Source organism: Pseudophryne corroboree, chromosome 8, assembly GCF_028390025.1.
Source record: "Pseudophryne corroboree isolate aPseCor3 chromosome 8, aPseCor3.hap2, whole genome shotgun sequence".
NCBI lineage: Eukaryota > Metazoa > Chordata > Amphibia > Anura > Myobatrachidae > Pseudophryne > Pseudophryne corroboree.
Genome location: NC_086451.1, coordinates 138,207,742 through 138,224,145, shown reverse-complemented (window position 1 = coordinate 138,224,145; position 16,404 = coordinate 138,207,742). Strand labels below are relative to the sequence as shown.

General features: G+C 43.5%; 1 protein-coding gene across 1 annotated transcript in view; it reads left to right on the top strand.

Annotated features, from left to right (window-relative positions):
- Nucleotides 1–16,404, top strand: part of NOX1 (NADPH oxidase 1) — a 173,775-nt gene that overhangs the window by 67,152 nt on the left and 90,219 nt on the right. Inside the window, exon 3 of the mRNA XM_063936966.1 lies at nucleotides 15,943–16,053. Within this exon, the coding sequence (XP_063793036.1) occupies nucleotides 15,943–16,053 (111 nt within the window). The remainder of the gene's footprint in view (nucleotides 1–15,942; nucleotides 16,054–16,404) is intronic.

Genomic DNA, 16,404 nt, shown 5'->3' with positions numbered 1-16,404 from the left:
GTGTTGTACTGCTGGACTTGGTGGCTGCAGCCTGCTAGAGGCAGAGCCATGAGATATAGCACCTGATCTCCGCAAAGACCCTTGGGAGGAAATGCTGTGGCTGGACATGCGCAGCAGCCCTCCCATAGCCATTATACTTCTAGCACAGAGTGAGGTTCTGCGCAGAAGCTGATTCTGACCGCTGCTCGATCAGAGCTGAGCTCTGATCACATTAGCCACTGGCCCGGCAGGCAGTGTAAGCCTCCAGGCAGCCCGGCTGGGCAGGCAATGAATCAGCCCAATCACTGCCTCTAAGCTTTTCCTGATGCCCCTAGACATTTGCCTATACTGCCTATGCCTGGGGCCAGGTCTGATAGGCAGCAGTATCAAGGACAGGTGTTATCACCAGTGGTGCATATTACCTCAAGGCTTCAGGGCAGCAGCTCAGCTGGTAAAATCCACAACCTCCAGTGAGCCAGCAGTCCATACGCTGGCAGGCGTGAGGCTTCACATTGGAAGCACTAATCAGACCACACACTGGAATGGCAGTGCCAGGGGCAGCTGTTTCTCTCCCTGGTAGTGCCAGTCCAGACCACACTTCCAATGGGATGCCCTACCTGGTTTCTAGAGGCTGTAGCGAATGCAGTCCATAGAAACTGGGTTGTGTGCAAGCACTTTTTACCCTTGCTAGATTTCTTTGAGCATATGTAGTCTGGACAGCACAGACCTGAACTGCCACTCTCGTAGCCCCACTCCTTCAAAAAGGTAGGAGCCACCACTGGTTATGACACACCTAGGGGGGAGATGTACTAAGCTGGGAGAGAGATAAAGTGGAAAGAGATAAGGAATCAGCCTATCGGCTCCTAACTGACATTTTTTTTGTTTGATACTTTATCTGTCTCCATTTTATCACTCTCTGAGACTTAGTACATCTGCCACCTAACATTGATTTACTAACATTGAACACCAAGTTTAAAAAAAAAAAATATTCTATGGTTTAAATTAAAAATTGATTGTACAGTACATGGTACTATGGGGGTAATTCCAAGTTGATCGCAGCAGGAATTTTTTTAGCAGTTGGGCAAAACCATGTGCACTGCAGGGGAGGCAGATATAACATGTGCAGAGAGAGCTAGATTCGGGTGTGGTGAGTTCAATCTGCAATCTAATTTGCAGTGTAATAATAAAGCAGCCAGTATTTACCCTGCACAGAAACAAAATAACCCACCCAAATCTAACTCTCTCTGCACATGTTATATCTGCCTCCCCTGCAGTGCACATGGTTTTGCCCAACTGCTAAAAAATTTCCTGCTGCGATCAACTTGGAATTACCCCCTATGTATATTAGGCTAAAAATATTATTATTATTATTATTATTATTACACTGTATTTATATGGCACCGCAAGTGGCCTGCAACACCGTATAAAGGCAAACAGTAAGGAAGAACAGGGTAAAACGGAACATTACAGTAGCCAAAACATAAACCGAACATAAGAAACAATAAGCACCACAGATCTCAGTACACAATACAGCTTTTAAGCAGGTAAGCGGCTAAGGTAGGGACATGTCATCAATAGTGATGGCAACGCTAGCAGCTGAGGGGATGAGCGGCTACAAATGGGTGGAACTCCAGAAGATGGCAAGCATGTGGGTGAGTGCTGTAATTGAAGTGCAGGAGAAGAGGGCTGAGAGAACAGGAGGGATAAGGACACTACTCCTAGGAGGGGAAACAGACAGAAGACATGAGGCATGAGCAAGTCAATGAGGACCTTATGGCAGGAAGGTAGAGAGAGAGGTTTGGCTGGGAAATGAGGAAGGTAGAGAGATTGAGATAATTCGATGGGTATACTGCGATGAACAGACATAGGTGTGCGCACGGGGGGTGCCTGGTTAATGCATCCTCCCAGCTCTGCCCTGCGATGTGACGTCATGGTGTCACACCGCATGTCCTCCCTCCTGGCCGCCCATACTTTCTCTCTCCTGCCCGCGCTCTCTCTCCCGCGCTCTCTCTGTCCTTGTCTGCCGCCATGCCTCCGTCACAGTGAAACAGTGCAACAGAGGCTGAGAGTATGTGACCGACTGTAAACTGCAGTGCTGGATCTGAGGAGCCTACCATGCTCCTGCAGGGGAAAGAGAGGGGGGCAGCAATGGGGAATATACTGTCTGCGTATATACATGAAGTTACCTAAAGTTTTTGGCTCATACTGTGTGGGGTAATGTGAGTTTGGCTCATACTGTGTGGCAGAATGTGAGTTTGGCTCATACTGTTGTTAGGGTATGTTAACCTATTCAGGTCTGGTCTATAAACTCTCTGCAGTCATCAGTCAGAATTCTGTTTCTTTTGCAACCGGTTGGAGATCAGTGAATGAAAAGGTGACACAGGATCATTGTGTAACCTAAGCAGTTCATAGTTGACCTGGCTTAGGGGCCATATAAGGTTTATTTTATAGCTGGAGGACAAAGGATTCATGTGTGCCAATATATTTAGCCAATCAGAATACACCATGTATGTCTCAAAAACAGTAATACATCAATTGTCATACAAGATTATAATTAACAATTAGAACATTCTAGAAAAATGGTTAGTGCTTCGTTTATCAGTTTTTCGGACATAAACTTCTTTCCAATTAGCCTTGAATACATCTGTTGCCTTGTCCTTGAACACGTCATGCTTTAGAACAAGATATTCGAGGTATAAAGTCTGAATATATCTGTCCAATATTTTTAAGGAAACATGAACTCATTTTGTGATTAACAGTAAATATCTTAATCAATGCAAAAAAGCGTGAATCAATATATTTACTATACTGCGGAAGCTCCTACACCATCATTTCCCCTCTTTTTGATTCCACTTTTTCTCCCTATTCTACCTACACTACACTACCTAGGCCTGAACTATTTCCTTTCAGTAAACCAGTCCCCTGGACTTATAGTCCAAACCTTGGGGATTACCCCTAACAACAACCAAAGGATAAGCAACTTCATTCTTCTGGCTGGAGAGTCACTGTCAACTTCTTCGAGTGGGATGCATGTAATCAGGTATCACGACCTTTCACCTTAATTTAAGGTAGACATGGTTAGCAGCACTTGATATGGACCATCATATCTTGGTTCAAAGGTCTTTCTTACATGTCTCTTTAAATAGACCCAATCTCCTGGATTTAGCTTATGCGTAGCTGATCCTTCTGGGTCTGGAATGGAAGAAAACACTCGGCAATGGAGGTTAGTCAATGTTTTACAGACCTCCTGTACATAACCTGTAAAAATCACCATGATTATGTTGCAATTGTTGTGGATAATAACAACCTGTTCTTAGAGCTGACCCAAACAATATTTCATATGGAGTCAGTTTACTAGGTCTCATGGGTGTGGTCTTAATATTAAACAAGACTATAGGTAGTTATTCTGGCCAAGTTCTTTTGGTTTCTGTCATTTTCTGTAGTTTTAGCTTAAGGTCAAAGTTCAGATGTCCCCCCTCCCACTCGCCTGGGGGCGGTAAGGCACGTGGAAGGCCTGCTGTACCCCCAAATCTTTCATTATATGCTGCATGACTTCTCCTGTGAAATGTGTACCTCTATCTGATTCTATAACCTCAGGTATCCCAAATCTACATACTACTTCTGCTATCAGTTTCTTTGCAGTGGTTTTTGCTGTGGCTTTGCTTACTGGCCAGGCTTCGGCCCAGTAACTAAACATGTCCGTTGTTACTAGTACATATTCATATGGACCGCTTCGTGGCCACTGTATATAGTCAATTTGTAGTCTTTCAAATGGGTAAGAGGCTTTGGGTATACTTCCTAGAGGTGTCTTGGTTCTTTGTCCTGGATTGCTGATTCCACAGATCCAGCATCCTGCTACAAAGTTTGTTGCAGCTTTATTGAAGCCAGGAGCTATCCAATGCTCTTGTACTCTATTCACCATGGCTTCCTTTGAATGATGTACTTGTCCATGAGCTACTTGTAACATAGGTGGAAATAGAGCTGCTGGTAGACAGTACTTTAATTCTCTTGACTTCCAAAGTCCGTGTTCATCTTCTTCTGCCCCCAATCATCTCCATTTCTCCATTTCTCCTTGTGATGTTTGTTGTTGAATTTTGATCAACTCCTCTCACTGGGCATTTGCTTCACATCTTGAGCTACTAAGACTTGCTCAAGTTCTTTTGATTGTAAGGCAATTCTCTTGGCTTCTGCATCTGCAAATGCATTTCCTTTAGCTTCCATGGTTTGGCTCTTAGTATGTGCTTGTACCTTGATTATACCAATCCTTTTAGGTAGTTCCAATGCTCTGAAGAGTTCCATAATCAAACTGGCATGTTTGATAGGTTTTCCATTTGCACCTTTGAAGTCCCTACTTTTCCAAATAACAGCGTAATCCTGGGACTAGATAGCTGTCATGTTTTCAGCATGTATGCAGGCTCTGGTCATTGCTATGAGTTCTGCTTCTTGTGCTGCCATTCTTGGTAGCAATGGTCCAGAGTCTATGACTTAAGTTTCAGTTGTTACTGCATATCCTGTCCTTGGGGATCCATTATCATAATATCTTGATCCATCGACGAACAGGTTCATGTCTGGATTGTCCAGTGTGTAGCTGGGTTTAGTACAGTGCATCTTGTGATGGTGACATGGGAGGCGCTTAATAATGCTACTTCATATTTGGCAAGTCTGGCTGCAGAAAGATGCTTGCTTTTTTCTTGACTTAGTATTTCTGTTACAGCATGCGGTACTTGTATACACAGTGGATGATCAAGCACAATGATGTCTGTCACCTTTTCCTTTAGTATTGCTGCTGCTGCCACTGCTCGGACACAGGATGGTGCTCCTCTGATAATCGGATCCAGCTGGGCTGAATAGTATGCCACTGGTCTTTGTTTTGGTCCGTATTTCTGGGTGAGCACCCCCAAAGAATGCCCTCTGTTTTCATGGCAGAATAGGTTAAAAGGCTTTTTGTAATCAGGCAATCCCAATGCTGGGGCTGTTATTATGGCTTGCTTTAGTTTTCTTACTGCTTCTTCAATGGTGTCCCTGTTTTCTGCTGACGCCTCCTTTTTTGTTAATTCATATAGGGGTTGCATCAGTAATGAGGCTGAGGGTATCCATTCTCTGCAATAACCAATAAGGCCCAGAAAAGCTCTGATTTCCTTTAATGTTCTTGGGGTTTTTTCTTGAGTTATTGCTTTTGTTCTTTCATCAGTAAGATGCCTTGTTCCTTGGGATATGCAGTGTCCTAAGAAGACAACTTTTTTCTGTACTAGCTGAAGCTTGTCTTTTGACACTCTGCAATCTTCTTCTGCCAAAAAGATGAGTAGTGATACTGTTTTCTTTTTGCACTTGTCTTCTGTCTGTGCAGCAATAAGCAGATCATCGACATATTGAACTAACTGAGTGTCTGTAAAGTACGGTCTCCATTTCTGCAGGATTAATGCCATTGCCTCTGAGAAATCCGATGGACTGGTTGCTCCCCCCTGGGGTAATCGTGTCCAACAGTATGGTTTACCTTCGTGAGTGAATGTTAGAAACTTCTGGCTTTCCCATTCATCAGTAGATAATCTGTTTTTCCCTCCTTTTGAATCTTGAGATTCAACACCTTTATTGATTAATGCTAGAAAAGGGTTGCTGAGTTGAGGGTAATACATCGTCTGATGGTTACTTGTCGCACTTTGGCAGTGCTACTTCATACATGGTCAGCCTTGCCACTGACAGGTGTCTGGTTCTTGCTTGTTGAAGCTTCTCTGTACCTGCATGTGGACCCTGGATGATAAGTTCATGATTCAGCACTATGCCTGTGCTCTTGTCCTCTTCTAGGACTTCTGATTCATCACTGTGTCTGTGCTCTTATACTCTTCTAGGACTGTTGCTGCTATCACTGCTCTGATGCCGATAGGTGCTCTTTGATTACCGCTGTCAAGCTTGCTTGAGTTGTAGGCAACTGGTCTTCACCTCAGTCCATGATTTTGCATAAGGACTTCTATGTATGGCCTCCTTCTTTAATAGTCAGGTAGTTCTAGGGCTTGAGATGAGGCAACTGCTGTTTCCAACTGTTCAGTAGCTTAATTCATCTGTTGCTGTATGTAGGATGCGGACCCTCCTCCCTTTCAGTGTTGTCATACAATGCTTGCATGTAGACTGGTGCTAGAGGTATCCATGTTCTGTAGTGTCCTACTAGGCCCAGGAATGATCATCTGACTTGCTTGACACTAGTTGGCATCTTAGTTAGCAGTCTGAATCTTTTCCTTCTCACTTTTGTTAGATGTCGGGTACCTTGAGTGTCCTAGGAAGATTAACTCTTGCTTGACTAGCTGCAATTTCTCCTTCTGAGGCTCTGCAGTCTTGTTCTTCCAGAAACTTCACTAAGGACACTGCCCCTTCTTGGTGCTTCTTTTAGTAGTGGTGGCAATCAGCAGTTCATTCACATCCTGTATTTAGCTGTGTGTTTTGTGGATAAATCACTTGGTGATATAGCCCCTCCACAAAGCTATCCTGGTCCAGTAGTATTGCTTCCTTTCTTCTACAACTGGTACTGCGGGAATGAGCCAATACTGAACTTCTGTTTTAACTTGCTTCTAAATGGCTTTTTGTTCTTTCCTTTGATAAGTTGCTGGAAAGTTAAACTTCTTCTTGTATTCTCCTTGGATAAGCTTTAGTACATTGTGCTTCAGCAAAGTCACTGGACATGTACTCCAAGGTCAAGAACTGGGCTGGTATTGGTGACTGTATTTCTTTCATCTCCTGTCCTTTTAAGAATTTCTGATATCATCAGTTCTTGTGGTATCTCCCTCTGCTGTCTTCTGCGTGTGCTGGCTCCAGTATTCATTAGGCACAAACGTATTTCTCCAGTGGGCAAGGTGACTGTAATCATACCTTCTGCTGTTTCTTCTGGAGACATTATGTTCACTGGGGAGTACCTGAAGAAGCTTGTACTTCATATTGGCAGAAGAAGCATCATTCATTTGTCTTCTGGAACTTTTTCTGTCTTGTTCCTTATTATTTGCTTTAAACCCCGGAGCTTCTGTTGCTTTAAATCATGGCATTATCTCTGTAATCTTGCCAGGTAGTACTGACCACTTGTCAGATGTCTTTCTTTGTCCTTCTTAAAGCAGACTTCCTTTAGTCTCCAAACTTTCATGCAACCTTCATATTGTTTCTCAACTTTTCTTTTTCTAATCACCTCTCTTTATGATTCATTCATTATTCTTCATACTTTGTCCTTTCTTCACTTGCATATTCTTTCTCACTGCTGCTGGCATGTCATCTTCTTAGTCCAAGTCCACCCAGGCTAGTGTTTAACATAATGATGTTTATGCTGGGAGTTGTTGTTCCTCTTTGTCTTACTTTTCCTGTGAGAGATAGTCTTGTATAGCAGCTTGTATTTCAGGTTACATCTTTGCTTTCTTGCAGGGGTAGGGCTTAACCCATACTTGCCAACACTCCCGCATTCTGCGGGAGACTCCCGTTCCTCCAAACATTCTCCCGCTGCCCTGCACAGCCCTCACAATCCCCCGGAATCAGCTAGCCCCGAAAGAAATCTGAACGGCGCATGCGCAAGTCCGGCCGCCAGGGGAGCACAGTTTGGAGTGAGCATGCAAAATAGGTTGGGAATGGACGGGGGGCATGGACAGCATCGCGGAGAGCCAGCCCTGCAGAGCCTACGAGCAGCCAGTCACTATGGACACCTTACCGCGCAGTGTCCATCTCCATTGGCCTTGGCAGCAGCAGCTTCTGATCCCTCTGCCTCTCCCCCCTTGCATGCAGACCTGCGGCCAGTGGGAGATCATCTAGGAAGGGTGAGTGATGAATAAACTTGTTGGTGGGACGATCGACACTCCGTGGAAGGCAGGGGAATACTCTTGCAAGGTAACAGATTTGACCTCTGGCCTCCAACTGCAGATTGGCCGGGCACACGCTGCTGCATGTTATTAAGTAAACTTACGTGACCTTCCCTATCTCTGCCTTCCGTCCTGGGAGATTAAACAGTCCCTCTTATTCCTTACCCTTGTGTGTAACTCTCTTACAGTTTAGGGTTAGTGGTTATTATTTCATCCAAGGACTGGCACTATACATTAGTAGCATAATATTCACCAAAAACAACAAGATTTGTAATTATTACTGTTTACTAAATGCACTGATCTGATTGGTACACATCTACCATGCCAATTAGATTCTTGTATTGCCAGTCACAACCTATATTCAATACTGCAAAATATATGTTCTAGGCGTACTTTACACTACCAGAGGCTAATAAACAACTGAACAATTGAACACTCTATTTACCCTGTACTCTGTAATGTTAATAACCTATATAATGCAGTATACAGTATATATAAAACATACCTACAGTGTGCGATACCAATCCAGACACATACTGTCCTATGTTCTACGGTGGCAATATATTAGCAGTCTATACAGCGAATAATAAAGGAGATATATATATATCTCCTTTTAGTTGCACAGTGAAGTGTAGTTGAGGCATTGCAACATAATAACCATACGTTAATTCTTTAACAACTGTATAACTGTTACTATCACTGTGTTACCAATTTACTATTGAACAATCAAATAGACACTTCTGAGATTCAGGCTGCAGTGTTACTAAGGATATCTAACGCCTAATATTCATTCTTTCCATAAGGGTGATAAACTGATTGAGATGCAATGTATTTTTGGCTATTGGTAATGGCGATATTTGCCACAGTCCAAAAATACACTGGTAGGTTAATTGGCGCCCAAAAAAATATATAAATAACCCTAGAGTATACATGGGCAGAATAGATGTGCCAAGTGGTTCTTATCTGCCATCAAATCTATGTATCTATAAGGAGTGCCCAATCCCAAAGTGAGTGTAAGTGGTTCTACCTCAGTGGCCTCATATGCCGGCACTGTGTGTAGGTTAATACTGTCGTGTGTGTGTGTGTGTGTGTGTGTGTGTGTGTATGTGTGTAGGAATGGCACTGACCCCTGTGTGTGTAGGCTGGCACTGACCCCTGTGTGTGTAAGCTGGCACTGACCCGTGTGTGTATGTGTAGGCTGGCACTGACTCCTGTGTGTAGGCTGGCACTGACTCCTGTGTGTAGGCTGGCACTGACTCCTGTATGTGCAACTACATATACCACCCATTCACACACACACCCTGGCAGCATGGCATGCTGCTCTAAGTTATTTCGTTTCTACCTGCAGGACATCCCCCTGAATGGCAATAGACACACCCATGGGTGGTGCTAGACACACCCTTTTCGGTGGAGCATGACACGCCCCTTCAGTGGTGTGCCAGCAAGCTCTCATACCATCTTGAATCTCCCTGAAACTAGTTTCCAAAAGTAGGCAAGTATGGCTTAACCTCCCAATCCAGTCGTTGCAATGGCTTGATCTGTAAGTAAACGTAGAGGAATCTGGTTGTGCATAAAAACAGCTCTTGAAACCCTTGGGTCTCCTGTGGGTAAAGTCACTTTTATCGAACTGCCAGTGGTGACTGAGTACACTGTTGCCGACACAGGAGTTGCACACCTTCATATTCTATCATCTTGTGTGTCGTATAGTGACTTTATCATAGTAAGTTCTGATGGACTCAGTCTTTTCCTGTTTCAAATCTGGGGCTGCTGGTGCCCTGAGTGTCTGTGCATGACACCATCTCTTAAGTCTTGTCATGTACATCTTTCCACTTTCAAACGTTGTTCTATTTTCCTCTGTCGGAACGTCCATTATGGCTGGGCAATCATCTACTGCATCTGCTTTTAACATGGTGCTTACTGTTTGGGCAGTTGCTGGTCCTAGTATAGCCTCACACAACTGGTGGTAGTCGACCCATGCCGGTGTCCATATGGTTTGAATTCTTTCCATATAGGCATAAACTGCTGTTGGGTTTTTTCTAGGATCTGGGGACTCTGCAACTATATTTGCGAGGTCATTGCCATACCATGGTTTGTGGTGTTGGCTCTGTACGATGTATGGTTCGTTTGTCCTGGCTGCATTATCTGGGTTGCGTATTCTCTGTACTTGTGCTGGATACAGAGAAACAGGCAATGATGACCGTCTTTCAGTATTTCTAGTCGCATAGATATCTTGGCATGGTGGTTCATGGTGTGAAATCCAGTTTCCACAATTTGGGCAATGTTCATATCCTTCTGGAACGCAAAACTGACATACCGGACACAATCTTTCTGGAAAATATGTCAGTTTATTCTGTACATTATGTACCTGGGCATGAAAAGCTGTAGAGGCTGTGTCCTGACCCCTTGCTTCTCCTCTTCACCTGATTTGCACCCTTTCGCCTATAGTTCCTGATTGTGGACAATTGTTTACTGGACTCATAGCTTGATTCCAGGTGTCCACCACTCGTTTAAACATGAGGGGAACTTTAGCTGCCCAGTTTCTTTGGTTTGATCTTGTTGGGGTTTCTTGTGATAAAGTATCAGGACACTGGGGCATACTCTGTACACATAGCTCAGGTAAATCATTCGGATTTTCAACCACAGATCCTTCCAAGATAGGGCTGATTATTCGTCACTCTTTTCCTGGCTCATCTTTTTTCCAATTTTACTGTTAGTGAGCTTGCAGATGATTTCATTCTGTTCATACTATGGGTACCTGGGTGTGCATGCATGTCTGGGTATAGGGGTGGGGTATAGTGTGCAGGTGCTGTTGCTGAAATTACAGGCAGTGAGTTTAACGCTGGTTGTGGTGCTATTGGGTACTCTGGTACAATGGGGAAATCATTTTCCTCATCTCTTCTTCTATTCTCTGCTCCTAATTCTTTTGCTACAGTGATCCAGATGGATACTTGATCTCTACAATTATGCTTAAATATCCAACTCTTGTTACAGGAGGCAAATTTTTCCCATTTCTCTAAGTCTAGTGTCCCTTCTGACGGAAAACCTGCTCTTTTGAAAATTTTACTTATTCCTTTCAAAGCTTTCCTGCCCTCCCTGTTACTAACAATATCCACGGGTTTGTCGGGCCCTGACATCTTTACAGACCGCGCTCCCATGCCTGGGTGAACGTGCGCGGAACCCCTCCTGATGTGGTATTTTAGTAACTCCTTTTGAGGGACTTAAAGTCTCCTTTTAGAGCTTTCCTACCCTCCCTGTTACTAACAATATCCACGGGTTTGAACCCATTCTGTTGTGGTATTTTAGCAACCCCTTATGAGGGACTTAAAATCTCCTTTTAGAGCTTTCCTACCCTCCCTGTTACTAACAATATCCACGGGTTTGAACCCATTCTGTTGTGGTATTTTAGCAACCCCTTTTGAGGGAATTAAAGTCTCCTTTTAGAGCTTTCCTACCCTCCCTGTTACTAACAATATCCACGGGTTTGAACCCATTCTGTTGTGGTATTTTAGCAACCCCTTTTGAGGGACTTAAAGTCTCCTTTTAGAGCTTCCCTACCCTCCCTGTTACTAACAATATCCACGGGTTTGAACCCATCCTGATGTGGTATTTTAGTAACTCCTTATGAGGGAATTGAAATCTCCTTGTGAGACGCTGACTCTGAAGAATCTCTTCTATCCTTGTACCTAAAAAGCTCCTTAAATCCGTCTGTGGACAAATGACTGGGGTTGTAGTGTTGCCCCTTCCTCCCTGTGTTGGTGGAAAATCTGTTAGTACTGCTCCCCAAGTGAGACCTGCATAATAGATTATTTCTTCTGGATCACTGAGATGCGTCCCTAATATTATTGTTAAGTTACTCCAAGGGTCTATCCCCCTGCCTATATAGACTCCTGCTTGTACCAGTATCCCTGTTGTTCTCGGTAAACTCCCCACTATTCTTGGAATACGTTCCCCTTGTGTTTGGAAAATTATGTGCCCTGGGCACCTTGGGCAATCATACTTGAGTCTCCTTGCTATCGGGTCTACCATTTAGTTTAATGCTTGTTTCTCTTCAGAAAGTAACAGCTAACACCGGGGACTGCTTGGATACAGAGAAATACCTATCAATGTGTGCAGGAGAGTCTAGTTACAAGCACTGGTTTCAGTGTCTCGCAGACAGCCAACTCCCCCCACCTTTCCAAAAGCATATCAACAGAGTACATACAACAGTGCAAGGATCCCAAAACAAAGGGTAACAATAAGTATTATATCTGACAGATTCTTGACCATCTTTTATATCTGGTTTTTCTGTCTTCTGGATACCCTCTCACTGCTACGTCTGTTATCTGTGTGCGCGGCAGCTGTTTGAGGCTGTATGGGCAAATGGGTCTTAAACCTGGGATTATGTGGTTCCTAGGCCAATAGGTTATGATGTTAGATCAATCATTCTTAATGTAATGTTCCAACAATTCCCTTTTTAAAATGACAACCTTTTGTACAATAAAATTCATCATCATTTTCCACATAACCAAATGAGACTTCAGTGCTTGTAATTGCCACCAATCTCGGTGCTACGGACCCTTTGTATTTTCTTAACACAACAACACAGGTACAAGATTTGCATACAACTCTTTGGTTATTTATCAATTCAAACTGTTTATCAGCATTAGAATACACCTTGGCCATACGCCACCTTTTAAAAATGTAACATTTTCTGGATATTTGATTAATTCCCCCTGTACACTTGTGACAAATTAGCTGAAGATATTTACCCACAATTCAACAATATAACATAAATGTATGGTACCTTAAAAAATTTCTTCTGACTGACACTGGGCTCTTTAAGATATTCTCTGACCTTCCCGACTGGACTTCCGCAGATTTCAAGAAACGCTGAGTTCAAGTGAGCAGGTAGAAATCTACACATTAAATCTCACTTACCGGTTTTTGTTATCAGCGGTTCCTGAAAGATCAGAGGATTTATTGCCAGTGGAGGAGATGCTGGAATATCTCCGGACGATGCTCCCAAATGTTAGGGTATGTTAACCTATTCAGGTCTGGTCTATAAACTCTCTGCAGTCATCAGTCAGAATTCTGTTTCTTTTGCAACCGGTTGGAGATCAGTGAATGAAAAGGTGACACAGGATCATTGTGTAACCTAAGCAGTTCATAGTTGACCTGGCTTAGGGGCCATATAAGGTTTATTTTATAGCTGGAGGACAAAGGATTCATGTGTGCCAATATATTTAGCCAATCAGAATACACCATGTATGTCTCAAAAACAGTAATACATCAATTGTCATACAAGATTATAATTAACAATTAGAACATTCTAGAAAAATGGTTAGTGCTTCGTTTATCAGTTTTTCGGACATAAACTTCTTTCCAATTAGCCTTGAATACATCTGTTGCCTTGTCCTTGAACACGTCATGCTTTAGAACAAGATATTCGAGGTATAAAGTCTGAATATATCTGTCCAATATTTTTAAGGAAACATGAACTCATTTTGTGATTAACAGTAAATATCTTAATCAATGCAAAAAAGCGTGAATCAATATATTTGCTATACTGCGGAAGCTCCTACACCATCACTGTGTGGCAGAATGTGAGTTTGGCTCATACTGTGTGGCGGAATGTGAGTTTGGCTCATACTGTGTGGCAGAATGTGAGTTTGGCTCATACTGTGTGGCAGAATGTGAGTTTGGCTCATACTGTGTGGCAGAATGTGAGTTTGGCTCATACTGTGTGGGGTGATGTGAATTTGGCTCATACTGTGTGGGGTAATGTGAATTTGGCTCATACTGTGTGGTGTAATGTCAATTTGGCTCATACTGTGTGGTGTAATGTCAATTTGGCTCATACTGTGTGGGGTAATGTGAATTTGGCTCATACTGTGTGGTGTAATGTCAATTTGGCTCATACTGTGTGGTGTAATGTCAATTTGGCTCATACTGTGTGGGGTAATGTGAATTTTGGCTCATACTCAGTACCGGCCGGTGGTCGCACCATTATGCTTCATTTTATGTTTCTGGGGTGTATTATATCTACTGTATTATTAGGAACTAGTGAGAAATTAGATTTTATTGAGAGAATGTAAACTAGTGCTAGACATGTCCCTGGACGGTGTTAGACATGCCCAAAAAGCGGTACTAGAAACGCCAAAATGGCACTGCTAGACACACCCTCTGGAAGTATACCCCCTAATAAATTGAGCTGCGCACACCTATGTGAATAGATGGGTTTTTAGTGTCAGTCTGAAGCTATACAAGGGGGTATATTTACTAAGCTCCCGATTTTGATCGATTTGGTGTTTTTTCATCAAAGTGTCATCTCGGGAATTTACTAAACTCAAATCTCGGCAGTGATGAGGGCATTCATATTTTTTTTTAAGTTAAAGAAAAAAAATATGAATGAATACACCATCGGTCAAACACACCTGTTATTTTATACAACTCGGTAATTTACTAAAAATTTGAATTCACAATCACTGCCGGCAATAGCCAAACACTGCCATTAAAAAATACAAATCGTAAAAAAAAAGCTTTCAAATAGACCTGCTTTTTTTTACTGTGTTCTGATCCATGAGATCCGTGCATGTTTATCAGTGGGAAGGGGTGCGAAAGACTTAGAAATCAGGAAAAAATTTGCGGGGGGGGGGGGAGGTTGGGCTTTGTCTCCCAAACCCCCCCTCCCTAAGCATAACCAGCCTCGGGCTCTTTGAGCCGGTCCTGGTTGTAAAAATACGGGGGGAAAATTGACAGGGGCTCCCCCATATTTTAACAACTAGCACCAGGCTCTGCACCGGTGGGAACTTTGTGGTCTGCGGTAGACCTCAAGGTTAAGTGGGGTCACTCTTGTGGTTGGCCCCACTTAACCTCGCGGTCAACTGACAGTTCAGGCGCGCACAGCCAATCAGGAGAGTGCCATGACGTGGCGCTCCCTGATTGGCTGAAGGGACCCTCTTTGACAGCAGTCATGGGGGATCCCGCCAGTCAGGGAAAGGGGATCCATGTGTAAACATGAATCCGCTTTCAGTGCGTGGATCGGGTATTCCGTTTTTTTTATTTTACCAAGTCCCTGGATTACAAATTTAAAGAAGAGGACCGATCTACACAGGATTGTTTGTGAGTATAATTTTTATTTACAGGTACCCCGTGGATTCTACTGGAGAAGAGGACCGACTGCTTCGTGTCAACATAGGTAAGTGTGTAACTGTGTATGTATGTAAGTGTGCATGTATGTTTAATAAAATTGTACTATCACGTTGTGTGTGTTTTCTTTTTATTTGGGTATTTTTTTTGTAGTAGAACTACAGGTACCAGTGGGCCCGTTTTCCCCCTGCATGCTGGTACTTGTGGTTCTCCAAGTACCAGCTTGCAGGGGAGGCTTGCTGGGACTTGTAGTTCTGCTACACAGAAGAAATCTTGGACTAGTTTGAGAGATGCAGTAACCAGGGAAGAGGAGAAGCAATGGTTATTGGTCAACCTGAGAGGGCCGGAGAGAGTACATATGGTGATGAGTTTGGAGATGTAGGGAGCAGTTAAGTTGGAAAGGGCCTTGTATGTGAGAGTGAGGAGTTTGTAGAGCATTCTGTAGGGGAAGGAGAGCCAGTGCAGATAATGGCAGAGAGGCGAATGTGGGGCGAGATAGGAATGTGGGAGGCCAGTGAGGAGAAGGTTGCAGTAGTCGGACCACGAGATGACCAGTGATTGGCTAATAAATTTACAGGGGTTCTGTGACAGGAATGGCCTGATGTGGGCGATGTTACACAGCTAGAGCCGACAGGAATGAGCCAGAGATTGAATGTGTGTGTGGGGGGAAGGGGGGACTAAGGATATGGTGGAGTCAAGGGTGACAGCCAAGCATCGGAGTTGGGAAACAGGGACGATGATGGTGTTGTCATCGGTGATAGAGATAATCCAAATATCAGTTTCATAATGAGTCTTTAATTTGCTATATTTATAAAAGTTTGTTTGTGGCATAATCCCTAACTGATGGATAAGGTATGTTGCCACTGTTACATGCTGATTTAAAAATCACCATGTATTCTTATGTATTCTTAAAGTGGCAGATTAACATAATAAGACAATTGAGATGAATGTTTTGACCAACCAAATGTTAAAATGAGAACTAAAATAATATGGTATCTTTTTGTATTCGCAGTCATGTCTTGCATGGGCCCGTGGATCTGCTGCTTGTCTTAATTTTAATTGTTTGCTCATCCTTTTGCCTGTCTGCCGAAACCTCCTGTCCTTTCTGCGGGGGACCTGCACTGTAAGTGACCAATAACATGGTTGTGTTGAAAAAGCATCTTCTATTATTTAAATATATTTGTTTGGACATCTTACAGCTTATTAGGCGTGCTATTATCATGAGAAAAGGGGGGGGGGGGTTCCCACGAAAGAGTCTACAATATGGGGGCTAATTCAGACCTGATCAACGGCTGTCTTAGCCCTGCGATCGCCTCTTCCTAATTGACAGGCAGAGGCGGTCGCTGGGCGGGAGTGGGCGGGCCGGCAGCATTTGTCCGCCATTTAGGGGGCGCGGTCCGGGCATTGCAGGCGTGCCCGGACCGTTTGGCTACGACTCGGGCAGCGACGAGTAGCTCCCTGCCAGCACGCAGGA